Source organism: Prionailurus viverrinus, chromosome D2 (genome assembly GCF_022837055.1).
Source record: "Prionailurus viverrinus isolate Anna chromosome D2, UM_Priviv_1.0, whole genome shotgun sequence".
Classification (NCBI taxonomy): domain Eukaryota; kingdom Metazoa; phylum Chordata; class Mammalia; order Carnivora; family Felidae; genus Prionailurus; species Prionailurus viverrinus.
The window spans coordinates 70,158,754-70,176,448 of record NC_062571.1 but is presented as its reverse complement, the minus strand read 5'-3'; the positions used below and the strand labels follow the sequence as shown (position 1 = coordinate 70,176,448).

At 39.1% G+C, this 17,695-nt stretch overlaps 1 protein-coding gene across 4 annotated transcripts; it reads left to right on the top strand.

Annotated features, from left to right (window-relative positions):
* The first annotated feature begins 166 nt into the window (after window positions 1-166).
* ZDHHC6 (zinc finger DHHC-type palmitoyltransferase 6) lies at window positions 167-17,469 on the top strand. 4 transcript variants are annotated; one of them, XM_047826085.1, is made up of 11 exons: window positions 167-431; window positions 1,666-2,146; window positions 3,874-3,965; window positions 5,486-5,645; window positions 7,118-7,279; window positions 8,907-8,960; window positions 13,433-13,600; window positions 14,605-14,646; window positions 15,327-15,472; window positions 15,562-15,608; window positions 16,852-17,469. In XM_047826085.1, the coding sequence occupies exons 2-11, from the start codon at window positions 1,880-1,882 to the stop codon at window positions 16,953-16,955; spliced, it is 1,242 nt and encodes a 413-aa protein (XP_047682041.1). In that variant the 5' UTR covers window positions 167-431; window positions 1,666-1,879; the 3' UTR covers window positions 16,956-17,469. The 4 variants fall into 4 exon arrangements, with proteins under 4 accessions (XP_047682041.1, XP_047682042.1, XP_047682043.1 ...); XM_047826086.1 differs by having other exon boundaries at window positions 167-532; XM_047826087.1 differs by having other exon boundaries at window positions 177-325.
* The last annotated feature ends 226 nt before the right edge of the window (window positions 17,470-17,695 follow it).

The following is a 17,695-nucleotide window of genomic DNA, read 5'->3' as shown; positions in this document are numbered from 1 at the left end:
ATTCGCTAAGGAAAAGCACTTCTGTTAGTGCCCCCCAAAGCCTCCGAAAATCTGCGCGTTCTCATGGATCACTGGAAGCATTTTTGGCCCCTCCACTGTCTGGAAAGCGGCTCTGGCTCCCCAAGCTCTAAGTCCCAGGAACCTGCTTCCCGAGGGAAGTCTGATGCGGCGAACCTGCCGGAAGTGGCTGTTACGGAGACCGCGCACCCGGCGGGAGCAGCAGAGCAGCGGCGAGAGCGCTGGCGGAGAAGCAGACTGGTGGGGGCAGGTCCCGCGCTCCAGCTTCTTGCAACCGGGATTTGCTTTCTGCTTGCGCTGGACTGAGGTACCCATGATGGAGTTATCCGAGGAGGAGAAAACCTGTTCCGGGTGAGCCCAGGCCGCCCCGGAAATGCGATGGCCGAGGAGCGGGCACCAAGGACCAAACTGAGGTGGGAGTCAAGGCGAGGGATGTAACTATGATTCTGGCCGTCTTCACCCCATCCGAGTGAGCCCAGAATCTCCAGAAGGTTGAAACCAGCCACGCTTGCCAGTACGGTCCTCCCCCGAGTGAGGATTTCTAAGCGCTCTGCTCCAGACACGGGCGGGAAACTGAGGCACAAGGCGATGGCATCTGTTGCGTGAAAGTCGTTATTACCCTGTAACTCAGCTCTTCCCTTGACTCACTGCAGTCTGGTCGGAAATACCCTTCCACCGATCATCCGGCCCTCGCCGGCCCGCCTTCCCTGCCCCTCGTTCCAGAGGCACTTCCTCATCTTTTTTTCTCAAATACTTTAATCCATGTTCCTTCTCTTGTGTGCCTCCAGTCACGACTTCGCACACACCTCTGTCTCCCCGGTCCGCCCCTCCCCTCCTTTCACTCTGGCTTTGCTTTCACTCGCTCGCCTCTTTACCTTTGGCCCGAATAGATCCTTATGTTGGGGTTTGGGGGCAACCGCAGGCAAATGTGTAGACCCTGCCGGGCTCATACTTGACACTTCGAGACTCGGCAAGAGGCAGTTTAGAGCTCTGTGAAAGGAATTAGATGGTTTGGTTTCTAGTCTAGGTTCAGCTGTTACTTGTGAACTTTGTGCAATCACTTAGCCTTTCCAAACCAATTTCCGGATTCAGTCAACCTTTAAAGCCCTGCTCCAGCTCTAAAATTCTCGGTCTCCTCCAACCACCCACTAAAGACAATCACAGTTACCTGTCAGGTTGGAAACAAAGAAATAAAAACAACTATTTTAGAATCACGTATCCAGTTTACTCGCAGTTCAGACTTGAGCCCTATTTTGGATCAGATAAAAATACAGTAAAACCTTGGATTGGGAGTAACTTGTTCTGCAAATGTTCCGCAAGAGGGGCAAACATTTCCAATACATTTTAACTCGGTAAATGAGCAATGTCTTGCAATAGGAGTAGGAGGTGATGTGGAATGTCACATGGTCACAACTGAGTCAATGGTTCTTGAAATTCATTTTGATGTACCAGTGCTTTGGATTACAAGCATGTTTCCGGAAGGAATTATGCTCGCACACCAAGGTTTTACTGGCAGTTCCTTTTGCCATTTGATAAGGTACTCATTCCATAGCACATGTGAGATGCTTTTGTTTAAGTGGTTATTGGAGTTAAATATGGTATATAATAAAATTTTTTCACTGAACTTTCTCATTTTGTTTTCTTTAGATGGGGTTTCCAGCCAAGATAGTGGATTCTTCTAGTTAAGATAAAGAGCTCTGAGTGTGTAACAGTGGAAATGTCATAATCTGCATTAACATCCCACAACTTGAAGACATGACAATTAAGGAACACTCATGGACTTGTGGCACATGGAAATGTGTGCACAGAAAAAGGAAATCTGTGATTTTCTAAAAGTAGGAAGGCATTCTTCCTCACCAAAATGGGTGCACTCTGCTCAGTTATCAAGTTTGAAAATCTCCAAGAATTAAAGAGACTGTGTCACTGGGGTCCCATCATAGCCCTTGGTGTTATAGCAATATGTTCTACGATGGCCATGATTGACTCTGTGTTGTGGTATTGGCCTTTACATACAACTGGAGGAAGCGTGAATTTCATCATGTTGATAAATTGGACTGTCATGATTCTTTATAATTACTTCAATGCCATGTTTATTGGTCCTGGCTTTGTCCCTTTGGGGTGGAAACCGGTAAGAAAAAGATCCCTTAAGATAAGGAACTCTAATGATAATCATATATTTAGTTTATGATTTATCTGCTAACCAATAATATCAAACACAACATACTTTTTGCGTTGGTAGAGACTAAGCATATTCTAATTACTGATCATTTAAAGTCAAAGAATTTATTTTGTATCTACTTGAAAATATTCATCTAAATCAGTACTTCCCAGAGAGATTTTGTTGAATACTTGTACTTCATTAAAAGGAAAGAAAAAGAAAAATGGAGGGGCTGGTGAGTCCATAGTCCTAAATTTAAGAACCACTGCATATAATTTCACAATGCAGTTTGGCTAGGATCTTTTTTTTTCTTAATTTTTTTAAATGTTCATTTGCTTTTGAGAAAGAAAGAGAGAGTGGGTGGGGGAGGGGCAGAGAGAGAGAGGGAGATACAGAATCCGAAGCAGGCGCCAGGCTCTGAACCATCAGCACAGAGCCTGATGTGGGATTCGAACTCACAAACTGCGAGATCACGTCCTGAGCCGAAGTCGGACGCCACGCAGGCGTCCCTAGGATCTTTTTTTATGTAATACATTAACAGCCCTCAGAACTGAGAACAAGTCTTTAGAAATTGGTGACTTAAATCGTAGTTTTCAAATCAATGTTAAAATCATAACATTAGGAAGTAACAGTATGAATCAATTTATGGCTTTTTAAAAATTGTAGCAAGTTTATACTCATGAATTTCCATATTCCTTGCTGATGGGCACCACCTGGTAGCTTATTAGAAATGAAAAATCTTGGGCTCCACTCCAGACCTACGAATCAGAATCAGCATTTAACAAAATCCCCAGATGATTCTTAGGTACATTATGTTGGAGAAACACTAGTGTTGTTTAAAGTGAGTACAAAGATGAGTAAGACGAATTCATGTTCTGAAAAATCTTATAATTGAGGAGAGAAACCAAGGTAACTTGTGTAAGTAATTACACTGTGGAGAAGAATGTGATGAGTGCTGTTGAAGCTAGAAGGAAGTGAGCCTTTTTAGCTGTGGACCTGAAGGAGGAGTGTAAATTTCCATAAATGGGAAAGAAGGCATTTCAGGCATATAGTCTGAAATGACGGACGGGTTATGTACTGCAAATAAGGCTGAAACAAAGGCAGATTCTGGAGGGCCTTAAACACATGAGGAATTCTTAGCCTATAGGAAGGTATTAGAGGTTTTCCAGTGAAGCTCTGACATAATCAGAGTCATGTTGTAGGAATATTATTCTGACACTAGTTTGGATTGGAGAGAAACTATAGTACAGGACAGTAGTTAGAAATGATTGAAATAGTGCAAGGAGGGGTGGGGAACCAGATTTCCTAAAGAGTATCAGCTCTGATGTTTGAATATCCACTTCAAGATACCTGCCAAGTTGACAGCTACCTTTTTTCTGAACTCCTACAAAGATTCTACAAAGATTTTGGAAAAGTAAAACCAGCTACAATCAGTGACGATGGGCTTAGGTGGATCATGGGGAAGAGAAATGAAAAGTGACTTCTGGGTAATTGGAATAGTGATGCTGCTGTTACCAGAAATTCATTATTTAAAAGTATTTCTGCTCAGATAAAAGGGCAGGAAATAAGCAAGTTCAGATTCCATCCTTATCCCCATCCCCCATAAAATCAAACCATATGAAAGCATTTTCATAAGGCTTAACTTATTACTTAGGATCAGATATCTGATGGATTTTTGTTTGTATTTTGCTATCAAGGAAAATTCTCAGGATAGCATGTACCTCCAGTATTGTAAAGTCTGCCAAGCATACAAGGCTCCACGGTCACATCACTGCAGAAAGTGTAACAGGTACTGTATGTCTTTGCTACTCACTGGGGACTGATCAACGTGGTGACTGGTCTCATGTTGTTGTTCTTTCTGTCACATCAGTCCTAGTCTTATTCTCTGCAAGGTGGCTTCTTTATAAAAAACACTGTCAAAATACTTCTGTCCATATCCCCATTGTAGTCTTGAGTTATCAATTCTGATAATAAGTAAATAATCCTCACTCTTTTTTGTTATAAGTGAAAGCTTTTATTTATTTATTTACTTACTTACTTACTTACTTACTTACTTACTTACTTACTTATTTGGAAAAATACACGTTTACTTTGCTTCTTACCCTGCCAAGAGTGAAAAGTTATGCCTCCAAGTTGTTTCTATAGGTCAGGATTAATCATGCTTGTCTTCTGTCATCTTAACTAGCTTTAGAATTGTTATGAGTCTAAACTATAAAGGAGACCTGCTTTTTCCATTATTTTGGTTGACTAACATTTACACTTTATCCATATCTAATAAATGAATTCAGGTGCGTATTATCACAAGTGTTTAATATAAAAAAAAAAGCAATGGAAAGAAAACTGAATCACTATAAAAATATGAAATAAACTGGTACCTTTTTATTTTTTTAATTTAATTTCTTAATTTTTATTTTAAAGAGAGAGCAAGTGGGGGAAAGGGGCAGAGGGAGGGTGAGAAAACCTTAAGCAGCTTAATGCTCAGTGCGGAGCCTGATACAAGGCCCAATCCCAAGACCCTGGGGCCATAAGCTGAGCTGAAATCAGGAGTCAGACGCTCAACCTACTGTGCCACCCAGGTGCCCCTGGCACCTTTTTAAATAAACAGCTATTCCACTAATTAGAAATTTGTGGTAAGAGTGTTGAGGTTTAGGAGAACGTTTGTAGCAAATAAACGTTTGGTATGAGGCCAGGAAATTTTCTTCTAGCAACAAGGGAAGGAAGCTCAGTAAGACTTTGCTTGTTATACCACACCTTATATTCCATAGTTAGTATGCTTAGCTCAGAGATTCCACATCTAAAGGATGAGGAAGGAAGGAAGGAAGGAAGGAAGGAAGGAAGGAAGGAAAGAAAGGGAAGATGGAAGGAAGGAAGGAAGTTAGTTAGTTAGTTAGTTCTAGGTCTGCTGGGTCCCATCCACCCCAGTGGAGATTTTGTGGTCTCTGTTGTACTCCGCTTCAGTCACTGCATTTCAGAGCTAGAGGTAAATCTGGAACCCATGCTTATTTCTCTGTGAGGAACCTCTTAGCAGGACTCCTGAATTCTTTAAGCAAACTCCCTTATAGCAGACGTCTTTTCCTCAGAAGCTGTTACAAAGCCTGCCTTTTCTTGTGCTGTTTAGAAATTGAAAGAAGTCACTGGTCAAAGTTGTTTAAAAACTCATAAAGACTTTACTTTCTGTTCCATAGAGTATAATTCCTCTGTGACTCATAGACATGCTGGATTCCTATTTGCTTGATCTTCTGAAGACCAAAGTGATTTAAAGTAGATTGGATTTTTTGCCTCATGTGTTATGTAAATTTTTCTTGTTAGATGTGTGCTGAAGATGGACCATCACTGTCCTTGGATCAACAACTGTTGTGGTTTCCAAAATCATGCTTCGTTCACACTGTTTCTCCTTTTAGCACCGCTGGGTTGTATTCATGCTGCCTTCATTTTTGTTATGACTATGTATACCCAGCTTTATAATCGGGTAAGTGACAACGTTTGTTATAAAATCACTTATGCCAGATTAAATGGCAGTTATTATTTCAGGAGTCCCATTGGGAAATAAGATTTCTATGATTTAGGTCGGGAAACAATTTTGCTTTACCTGTGTATGAATTTCTTTAAAAAAAAAAAAGTACTAAAATTTAATTCTTAAAATTAACAGAAGTCCATGGGGGAGGGGAAGGGAAGGGAAAAGAAAAAACAAAAAGAGGTTAGAGAGGGAGAGAGCCAAAGCATAAGAGACTCTTAAAAACTGAGAACAAACTGAGAGTTTGATGGGGGGTGGGAGGGAGGACAGGGTGGGTGATGGGTATTGAGGAGGGCACCTTTTGGGATGAGCACTGGGTGTTGTATGGAAACCAATTTGACAATAAGTTTCATATTTAAAAAAAGTACTAAAATTTAATTTTTAAAATGAGGAAAAATTATTTTGTTTTGGAAACTTACTAACTGTAGTCAAAGTTGATAATATTTTATTACCATGTATGTATAATTTATTTGATCTCACACTTTATAGCTGTGGTAAGAATAATTAGAAGAAAAGGAACAGGAAGAAAAAGACAACACTAATATTTTGTTTCCATTTGATTCGTGTGGCAAGGTGTAGTTCTTTTGTTCCAGTGCCTTGGAAGGTGCCTCATGAAGCAGACACATGTCCTAAAATATGTAAAAGCTTTGGTTGATTTATGGGCAGGTAGTCATGAGATAAAGTTCAAGGGTCACAAATTTAAGTCCCTAAAGAAGCCTGAAAGTAAATGAGATTCATAGGTCTAATGGGACTGTGGCACCGAGAACACTTGCCCTTCACAGATGGGACAACCCATATTCAACTTCAGCCTCTTTTTAATGTTGGAAATCTAGTCCAATAATACTAGATCTTCCAGTCTTTCAGGAAAAATTAGAAAATCTGCATTTTTTTTTGTTTAGTGTCTCCTGATTTTTAAATGTTGGCACCTGGCTGAATATTTTAAAACATCTTGCAGGCTGGGCAATAGGCATCTGCAGGCCATATTTGGCCTGCATTTTGCCTGTTTTTAACCTCTGGTTGTGGAACATGAGGGAAGAAACAACTGAATCCTCGGCTATCTTCTTGCTGTGGAAGGTTCCTGTAAATATTGAAAAGCCAGGAGAAGATGGACGCCACAGTCACAATTTAGACTGATGACTAGTGCTGTTCATACATAGTAATGTTAGTGGGCTGTGCCCTGCGCTTTCAAGGAAATAATTAAAAACAAAAAAAGTGACATTTGAAAATAACTAAGAACGATATTGCACATATCAGTATGAGTTGAGGCCACCGTAGTAATTAGAAACAAATTGGAAATTCGTTTGCTTTTAGCCACCGCTTTAGGTTATCATTTGTTGATCTTTTTTGATCAAGTGGCTTTAAATGTTCCAGTAGCGTCTGACCCTTTATGACAACTGAGTATTTCAAGTGTGTGTTTTTCTTTGTAGCTCTCCTTTGGGTGGAACACGGTAAAGATTGATATGAGTGCGGCCCGCAGAGATCCTCTTCCACTTATTCCCTTTGGATTAGCAGCATTCGCGGCCACCCTGTTTGCATTGGGATTAGCTTTAGGAACAACCATAGCTGTTGGGATGTTGTTTTTTATCCAGGTAAGTTCCTTGGTTACCTCTAGCTAAAAGTTGTCAACTTATCGGGGCTGCCTATAATGAGAAAGAGATAAAGGCTGCATTTAAGAGTGCAGTGTGAAGTGGACATTATTGTAATGTATTCCATCTAGGTAACTAATTTAACCTCTGGACTAGTCAGATAATTTTGAAGTAACTTTGTCAGCATTTCTAGGTAACTTACTTAATTTTTAGAATGTTAACTTGGAGTCCTATATCGCTTTATAATTGAGAAAGCTCTTCTCCCATTTATGGTCTCTCTTGATCTTCACATCAACCCCCCCAGAAAGAGTTGAAGAGGAGTATTTTCCCTTCTGTACAGAAGAGTAATCAAATCACAGAAAGTGACTTAACCCAAGATCACTCACGCATGTATTCAGTAAACATAATCGGTAATACTATTTTATAACAGCATATATTTAATCATCATCATAATATAGCCAGCGTTTATGGCACACTTACTATGTGCAAGACACTGTCTTAAGGACATCACATATATTAACTCATTTAATCTCAGTAACAACCCTCTGATTTGGATGCTATTTAATGCCTACTCTGATGAATTACTCTGCTAATTTCTGAGAGTACAGTAATGAAAATGAAAAGCATCCTGCCCCTAGGGAAGTTCACAATTAGTAGTAAACATGCAACTAATGGTGGTGTGAGTGTCATAGATTTATGTACAAAGTGCTGTGAGAACACAGAGGAGGAGGATGTGGCCCTGAAGAGATCACAAAGTGGTTATGATTCATTCCTTTCACTGAGTTAGTTTATTCATTAATCGAAGGCCTGCTGTAGGTCAGGTGTTGTGCTAGGCCCTAGCCTAGGAACACGAAGGGGACTCCTTGCCCACAGGTGTGTCTGTACGGACCCAGCCAGACTTTGAGGAAAGGCCGAAATGCTGGACCTGAGGGCTCTGATGCATCGCCCAACCCGTTTACATGCATAGTTTTAAAATACGCCGATTTTGGTTGTACTTCATATATTCTATTAGCCTGGGATCAAATTCTTTGAAAAAATTTCCCCGGTGCCTCTCATTAAGAATCATATTAAAAATAAACTAAAACCCTGTGGTGTAAAAACCCACATCAGTGGAATTAGTCCTAGCTAGGAGGGTCAATTAATAGAATCAAGACTGAATATATTGGGTTTTTAAGGTAAGCAGAATATCTGGTCATGTTGGGATGACATGAGTCACTTTCATGTAATAAATAATCATAAATTTAAGGTTAACTAAAAATAGTGATAGATTTTAGTAACAAAATACACAAGTACTGATTAAGTGGATTATATCCATATTTTATTAATACTTTGGAAACCTTGATCAGAAGATAGTACTTAAAACATGAATTTTTATCAAAATAGTAGATTCAGATTTGATTATGGATTGCCATAATCATTTTATGGAGAGGCGTTGTGGTGCAGTGCTTAAGAACAAGAACTTTAGAGTCAGATGGACCACAGAGTGTCTTGCTTAACCTCTGTTATCCTGGTATCTTTATCAATGGAACGGAGCAACAAAAACTATCTCCTAGGGTTACTATGAAGATGATAATCTTAAATGGAGCAAAGTTTCATCATAAAATTTTACTGTTCATTATTTAATTTTCAGATGAAAATAATTCTCAGAAACAAAACTTCTATTGAATCATGGATTGAAGAAAAGGTAAATTTTAATAATTGTTTCCTCAACATCAATAAAGATTAGTTCATAGGCCAGATTAACTAATAAATGCCCGGAAGTAAAAACTTGACTACCAGATGGCTTCCTTAAGTCATTTGCATGCCACATAAAAGGTAAATATAGGAAACATTTTGATTTATTCTTTATTTGACATAACTCCCACAGAAATCTGCTTCTTGTTCACCCTGGAGTTGGTGAAGAAGTCTAAACCACACATTAAACCATTTGGCCATTCTTTCTCAGGTTAGGGGAGAAGGCAGACCATTTGGAAAGGAACTTCTGTCCTACCGAGGTGCCATTAAGGTGGTTTTTTTAGTGCTTTAAGTAAACTAAAAAAAACCTTATAAACCTGGATTATAGCATAGCTTGCCACAGACCTCACAACGTTTCCATTGTGATTCTGTTGTAAAAAGTCAGTCTGACTACTCCGCTCCCTGCTTAAAGCTGCTCAGAGCCTCACCATCACTGGAGCAGGGGTTACAAACCCAAATGCCTGCAGGGCCAGCCGGTAGATAACCCAGATGGCAGGAACTGGCCTGTGTACAGAGCTGCCTAACAGATGAAGCTGAATGTTGCCTTGGGGGATACTCAGCCAGTATCCTGAGATCATCTCGTTGTTTTTCAAGAAAGGCAAGAGATCTGGATTTCTGTGACATCTCTTTTCTATTTTTAAATATTAGCAAGAAATTCTCATTAAAAACAAACACACTTTGTGGGCCAAATAAAACACACCAATGGGACACATTTAGCCCCTGGCAGCCAGTTTGTGGACTTGAATTTATAGCAGCAGCCCTCAGATGTTTCGGTCTCAGGACCCTTTTACATCCTGAAAATTGTTAAGGGCCCTAAAGAACTTTGGTTAGTCTGTGTAATATCGATGATTGCCATATTTTGTGAGAAAAATTGTGAAGATTTATTATTTCATTTAAAAATAACAATAATAAAGCCATTATATGTTAATAAAAATCGCATATTTTTAAAACTTAGCATATTTTCCAAAGTGAAAACTAGGGAGAAGAGTGGCATTGTTTTATATTTTTATAAATCTCTTTAATATCTGACTTAACAGAAGACAGTTTGATTCTCACATCTCCTGCATTCAGTCTGTTGAGATATGTTGCTTTGAAGTATATGAAGAAATTCCAGCCTGACACAGATAAGTAGATAGAAGAGGATAGAGTATTTTAATAGGCTTTTTAGATAATTGTGGATATTCTTGGATACTACATTGAAACTTGACAGGTGATAGTTCCTGAAAGGTTAGTTGCATGGGAGATGTGAAGATACATCAGTAAACTTTGTATTTTTTTACATTTAAATGCATCAGTACATCTTGCTCTGTGAATGGGCCTTTTACCCATACAAGATTTTATAGCACCAAGTTTTGGCCATTTGGAAAATACAACTACACAGAGTTACGAAGATTTTCCAAATGGTGACACATTCATTCACATCACTACCAAGTTTTTGGGGGAAAATCTTTAAATTCTGGAAAGCTGTCAAGCTCATAGTGGTGGATACAGATTTTCCAAAATTCTAATTTTCACTTGAAAGCCTTCATTTTTTCAGTTGTTTACATTGAAGTAACAGCTTGAGTTTGTTCATTTTTGAGAAAATTTCTGCCAGGTACTGACATCTCAGTAACCTTACTTTGTTTCATTATTCATTCTGTCAAGTAAAAATAGCGTTGTGTGAAAGAAGCTGGCTCCACAGCTTTTGTTAGTCCCAACTCAAACAGATGTTTTCCTTGAGACAAACACTTCGGAATGCTTTATGTGCACTTTCCATCTTGTCGCACAGAATATTCATAGGACATCTACTTGAGGTTGAGATTTAATAAAAAAAATAATTTTTATTGCTTCATCAGGGGCATTCTTATGTAAAACTTTTGTTTGGGTTTTTTTTTTTTTTTTTAACTATGAGTATGTACCAGTGAAGAATATGATAATCACTAATACAGAGGGGGCCACTGTCTTGATTCCTGCTCAAGGTACTGGCAATTTTACCCACTATTGCAAATGTCAACACAATGAAAAAAGCAAATGACATCTTAGTATTATGATGAAAGTTGTTTGACTTTGTTGGACCCCAAGAAAAGCTCTTGGGGACTCGAAGAGGTGCGCAAAGCGTACTTTGAGAACCGTGGATAGACAGGTTTAAGTCCAAGCTCCTTAGCTTATACATAATCAAACCATTCATGTCTTCCCCTTACCTGTTTCTTCTACCGCAGTTCCCACCCCTCCCCACCCCATTGCACTCTCGATACCAACTAATACCAGAAACCACAACTTATATTTTGTACATCCTGTGCTTCTGTATCTTTCCACATGTCATTCCCTCTGCCTAGGACACTCTTGCTCCCTCTTTTTTGCCTGATTTCTTGTCCCTCAAGATTTAGCTTAGGTGCCATTTCTTCCTAAGAACCTTCCTTGACTCTCCCTACACTAGTTTAAGTACCTTGTTTGCCTTTCCCATAGCATCTATCACATACCTCTGTTACCTTTTAACACAGTATTGCTAGAATCCCCCCAACTTCACCGAGTGCTTCTCTTAGGCAGAGACCATGCCTCAGTCATGTTTAAACTACACTCATCCTGAGAATAGAAAAAGGAATAGATGTGAAATATAGTCTATATACAAAGTCTAGTCAAATAGTTGATCTGTAGATAGGATTTCCTATATAAAGCGATTTGTATACTTCTGAAAAGTCCACTTATGGACATTTTATATAAAGGCATGAATCCCAGTGAATGGATTTATCACAGAACTAAGAAGTTGAGAATTATCTACAGCTGTTTGCATTTAAAGCTTTTACTCTGAACTTATAAAGCCCTACATCTGAACTTCATAAAATTAAACTGTGTGATCATAGATGCGTATAGTGGCTTTTCATGAGATGCTTTGTAGAAAGTAAGTAAAATGTTTTCAATTCTGGAAAATAAATAAATAAATAAATAAATAAATAAATAAACAAACAAACAAACTACGCTCATCCTTAACCACGCTTTGTTTGTTAAGAGCCGAAATCTGTTCTTTGAGACTCTTATCCGTTGTGAAGACTCTGAAGCTTTATAAAAAGAGAAAATAAATCATCCTTTACTTTTTGGGTGGGGATTTATATAGTTCAGTAGATTCATACATACATATAGCTTGACAATTCTTTTAATTGAATTTAATTCTTTTATTGAATTAACATCAATATTACTTTGTAAGTAATTGCGAGAAGTTTTCCCTAAAATACTGTCCCGTGATAATAAAATATTTCAAGGTACCATTTCTAGTTAGCATAATATATCCTGATTATATTAATAATTGTTTTGAATGGCCAAGGCTCTTTATAGAATACCATGCTAAATTTAGAAGTTATTGTATTTGTAATATTTCTTTAAATGTTTATTTTTGAGAGAACGTTAGCGTGGGAGGGGCAGAGAGAGGGGGTGGGATCCAAAGTGGGCTCTGTGCTGACAGCAGCGAGCAAGCCCGATGTGGGGCTGGAACTCAGGAACCGTGAGATCATGACCTGAGCCAAAGTCAGACGTTCAACCGACTGAGCCACCCAGGTGCCCCTGGAATGTATTTTAAAACTGCACTCTGTTGCCAAGTAAAAAATACAAATAAATGATTATATTAAGTTCATACAAAATTTATCAAAATCACCACAACTAGAATTTATACAAATTTCAACTGGGTTTGTACGCTTATTATAGGAATAAATAATGTATCTTTATACCACTAGGTGTCAGTGGAACTTAAGAAATTCTAAGCCAGTTTATGTCCTTCTGTTAAAGCTAACAATTAAACAATTTATGCAACCTGAATATTTAGGTATATGCATAAAATGTATGTATAAATGTATATATAAGTGAATGTATATACATGTGTGGTAGTATAAAAAATGAAAGAAGATCTGCACGTATCTGCTAATTAAAAAAAAAAAATCAGAGAATGGTGACTCCCCTGGTGCACCTGCCCTGGCCATTCCCACAGGTGTTGCTGCCACCCAGGATGCACCATTACATTGTAGAGCACCCCACGGAAGAGTTCTTCTATCCTACATAAACTCCTGCTGTTTCTTAAATCTTTTTATCAATAGCCCTTCTTTACACCTGGATCCTTTTGCTTTGCTAAACAACCAGGAGCAATGAGGATTTTTTATATGTGGAATAAAGCTGTTAACTCTTTTAATAAGCATTTTTGAATACTTGTTCTGAAATAAGCCCTGTAAGACATTTCCTGAATGATCTACGAGGTTGGTGCTGGGTAGCAAGGTCCTCTTCAGATAAATTTGTCTATGTCTTCTGTGTACCCTAACATTACAACAAGGAGGAAGCTTTTCTAGGAGTGATACAGATGTGAGAAGAAACGTATATTACTGTCAATACTGCCAACAGTATGTTCCTTAAAGCCAGTGAAGGCAGAGGCGTTTGCCACTTTAACATCTCTGTTCCCCACAGGCTAAAGATCGAATTCAGTATTACCAACTAGATGAAGTCTTTGTTTTTCCCTACGATATGGGAAGTAGATGGAAGAACTTTAAACAGGTATTTACGTGGTCAGGGGTCCCTGAAGGAGATGGGCTCGCGTGGCCGATAAGAGAAGGCTGTCACCAGTACGACTTAACAGTGAGTATTTCTGTTCAATCTTTCCTTTCTGTCTCATTTTCTTCCTCTAGTTCCTCTTAACTCAGATGACGTTTTGTAGTAAAATAATGATTTTTTTTTTCAGTAAGGCACCAAGGTAACAGTCCTAAATCACTCCTTGTATCATGTCTTTCTGTTAATTTAAATCTCTCTTTAATTCTCCATATGCGTGAGATAAAGTCGTGATCCGTTCACTCAGTCCTATAAAATCTGGCCTACAACTGCCCTCCCAACTACTTCCTAATGGGAATCACCGTGTCCAGTCAGCCCGGTTCCTCAGTGAACTCCTTGTGCGTTCCTGCCACCTAATTCTGTCCATACTGTTTTTTCTCTCTAACATGACTTCCCTATCAGAAATAATATTAAGGCGAGTTTCAGCCCCACCTCATCGGAATTCGACACTTAACCATGTACTGTTTGTTGTATGGTGCTTGTGAAGTCTAACATTTTTATTTATTTCTTAGATCTTAGACCTGTAATTTGACAAGATTCTGGCACAGAGGCCATGAGCTACCTCGATTTCCCCTACTATGTCTCATATAGTACCATTTATTAAATTGTTGCTAAATAAGTCAAGAAAAGTGAGTCGTCATGATGACTTTTAGTCGAGACTCGTGGATGAATCTCGCAGTCTGTCTGCCTTGTCTCTAAAGAATCTGTGAGTCTGTGTGTCATCCTCACCTCCGGGACTAGCCTAGAAGCCCCAGGAGGACAGAGAGCGCATCTCCCTGATCCCTGGGCTGTAAGGAATACTCAGTGAGTAGACACAGATGGACGGTAGAGGATCTGAGAAAAAAGCCCGTCAGCTCCTGTTTGCAGTCGTAGGGTCCTCTTACCTCGCTATGAGAAACACGTGGCCTTTGAATTGTCAGCACTGTGAAATGCTCGAAAATCAGGAGTTTGTCATGTCACTCTGATGCAGTAGATGGCAAAAGGCTGTTTTTCAACACTGAGATCATGTTTTTTCTTTTTGTATCTCCAAACAGATTGAACAGTTGAAACAAAAAGCAGATAAGAGAGTCAGAAGTGTAAGTAATTTTTTGCAATGATACTAGTTTCTTTTTCCTTTTTGTCACGCTCTACACTTCAGTATAGTTTTTTAAATTGCCTTTGAGTAGAAGGCAACTGTTAGCTTTTATTAAATAATATTTCCTAACATAATTGTTGAAATTTGATACAGTTCACTTTTGCTTTCACTTACATAGTTTGGACTGGCCATTTGGAGGGAATGTAGTCAATTTACATTGCCAACAGAAAAATAATTATCCTCAGTCTAGCTCGTTAGTGTGAAACCCATCCTTACACTTCTGCTGTATAATATCACGGCCACTAGCCACATGTGGCTATTTAAATTAAATAAAATCAAATAAAATATTCAGTTCCTTGGTTGAACTAGCCACATTAGAAGTGCTCAGTAGCTACACATGTCTAGGGGCTAGCACATTGGATACCACAAGTATAGAGCATTTCCGTCACTGCAGAAAGTTCTATTGGACAACACTGTTCTAGAATTTAATTCTTAGCTAAGTGCTTGAAATGAAGGGTAAGAAAAGCCTGGAGAACTAGAAACATCAGTTGCCTCCTATAAAGGAACTGGGAGGGAAAGACTTGTCACCTGATACTTTGGGTCCACCTTTAACAATTTAAATTCAAACTTACAGAAATTCAGGGGTAAATGTTAGATTGTTCTTCTGATTACTGACGCCAGGTTCGGTATAGAGTAATAGAAGATTACAGTGGTGCCTGCTGTCCTTTGAATAAGGGAATCAAAACCTTCTTCACAAGTCCCTGCACTGAAGAGCCTCGAATAAGGCTACAGAGAGGGGAATTCATTTTGGCCACAAGAGGGTTACGGTAAGTGATAAAAGTAGTGAATTTCTTCTTTAATGACAAAGTTAGCATCTCGCCTAAAAAAATTAATTTTAATCTCTTAAATATTTCAGATACTGGTTGTATGGAGATAAAATTCTCGATGATTCCTTTGTAGAAGGTATGGAAATGGAAGGGGGTGTTTAATAGAAAAGACTGCTAGTAATAATTCCATATTTAACAAGAATAACCCCTAACAGTCACTTGTCACATGCATCAGGGCACATAACAGACACATCCTCAAGCAACAGAAAGAGGCTTCTTATGTTATTTCTGTACAGCACTTCTATTTTTCAGGTCTTTTTAATGGTTGCCAATATTGGAGCTCATTGTCACCTGTGTGACTGGTACTTGTGGAAGTGCCACTCGCTTCCCGTGTGGTATCCAAGTCCCCAGCAGCCCTCTGAGGGAGGTACTAGCATTTACCTGTCATTGGCGAGGGAGCCAAAATGCAGTGAGACTGAACACGTTGCCCAAGGCCGCCCTAAAAACAGATTAGAGCCAGGGCTCCAAGCCAAGTGGCCTGTGTCCCAGATGCCTGTGCCACACGCTCCCCACTGTGAATGAATATTCCTATTAAGTATTAATGGAAACTGATGGATTGAAATTTTCCGTGTCTCTGATTTTATTTAAGTTTTAGAATTGTTCCTTTTTATTTTTTTTAATGTTTTTTATTTATTTTTGAGACAGCGTAAGCAGGGGAGGGGCAGCGTGAGGGGGACAGAGGATCTGAAGCAAGCTCTGTGCTGACAGCAGCAAGCCCGATGCGGGGCTCGAGCTCACGAACCGTAAGATCATGCGTGACCTGAGCCAAAGTCGGACACTCAACCGACTGAGCCACCCAGGTGCCCCTAGAATTGTTTTCTTTTTAAGTAAAGATTAATCCTGGATGCTTTCTTAGAAACACTGGGTTAATTGTTAATTAACCCCATATGACTGCTTGGGCAGCCTTGATATAAAAATTTACGTGTTAGGAAAAAACCTAGAAAGGAAATTCACAGAAGCTACGGGGAGATAGTTCCCTGAAACAGATAAAGTATGACAGTGTGCCAAAAACCCCACAATCACACATGTGTAAATGAATGCCCAAACTGGGACATTCCGCCCTGACTCCCCGTAGGGGTTGTCCTAAACCACATTAGCACCTCTCCCAGGTAACAGAATTTGAGAAATAGTGATTTTCTAGCTTGTTAGAAGCATTTAAAAACCATTTTTTCCCTCAAAGTATGCTTATAAAAGATGGTAAAGGGCGAAAAAAGTAACGCATAACTAAAAGCTTATTGATTTGGAGTAATAGGACTTATGGGGCTCAGCAATATCATTGCCGTAGATCTATTTCACCTCAATTTTATTTTCTTCCTCAGGTGTTTCAAGGATACGAGGCTGGTTCCCTAGAAACTGTGTGGAGAAGTGTCCCTGTGATGCTGAAACAGATCAAGCCCCAGAGGGCGAGAAGAAAAATAGATAGCTACGGTTACACTAAAATTATTCTTTAAGTCCTCTCCATTACTTGAAAACTGTACAGATTACTAAAGAATTATGCAATGAGCCTACTCTGGTTAAGGTGTTCTTTTCCTCAAAGGTGCCCTAGTGCCATAATCTAAATATTTTTATTACATTTTGAAATGGAGAAGCCATTCTGCATATGCCTTTGAATTCTTACCCCTTTTGCCACCTCTTCCTCTCCCCAAAAGGAAAAACACTTCACCCAAGTAAGTCAGTTGCATTTTCTCTAGGACTTTTTTTATGCGCTGCACACTACGGACCTCACCTGCAGATACAGTTCCCCCTTTGCCAGGAGCATCTGCATGTGATGCTTTTATCCTGTTTCCCCCTCAGTTGACATTTCTTATGTGATATTCTAGATACTATAGAACATAATATGTAAGATTCAATATAAGCTTAAATTTTATTACCTGTCTTTTAATAATGCAGATTTTGTCAAATCAAATAAAGATCAATGGATGTTCTGTATAAATCTAGTTTTTACTAGTTTCTTTTGGCTGACTAAAAAGGTTTGTCTTAGCTCTTTATGGAAAAACTTCTTTACAACCGTGTGAAAAATTTGCATCTTTGAGCAGTTCGTCCATTAAGTGATCCCTATTAATGGCATATTGAGATCACAGCATTCTAGGAGACTTTCAACCTAGTGAGCTCCAGCTGCTCATGTGTGCTTGAATCTATCGAAGCCTGAAGCTTATGTGACTG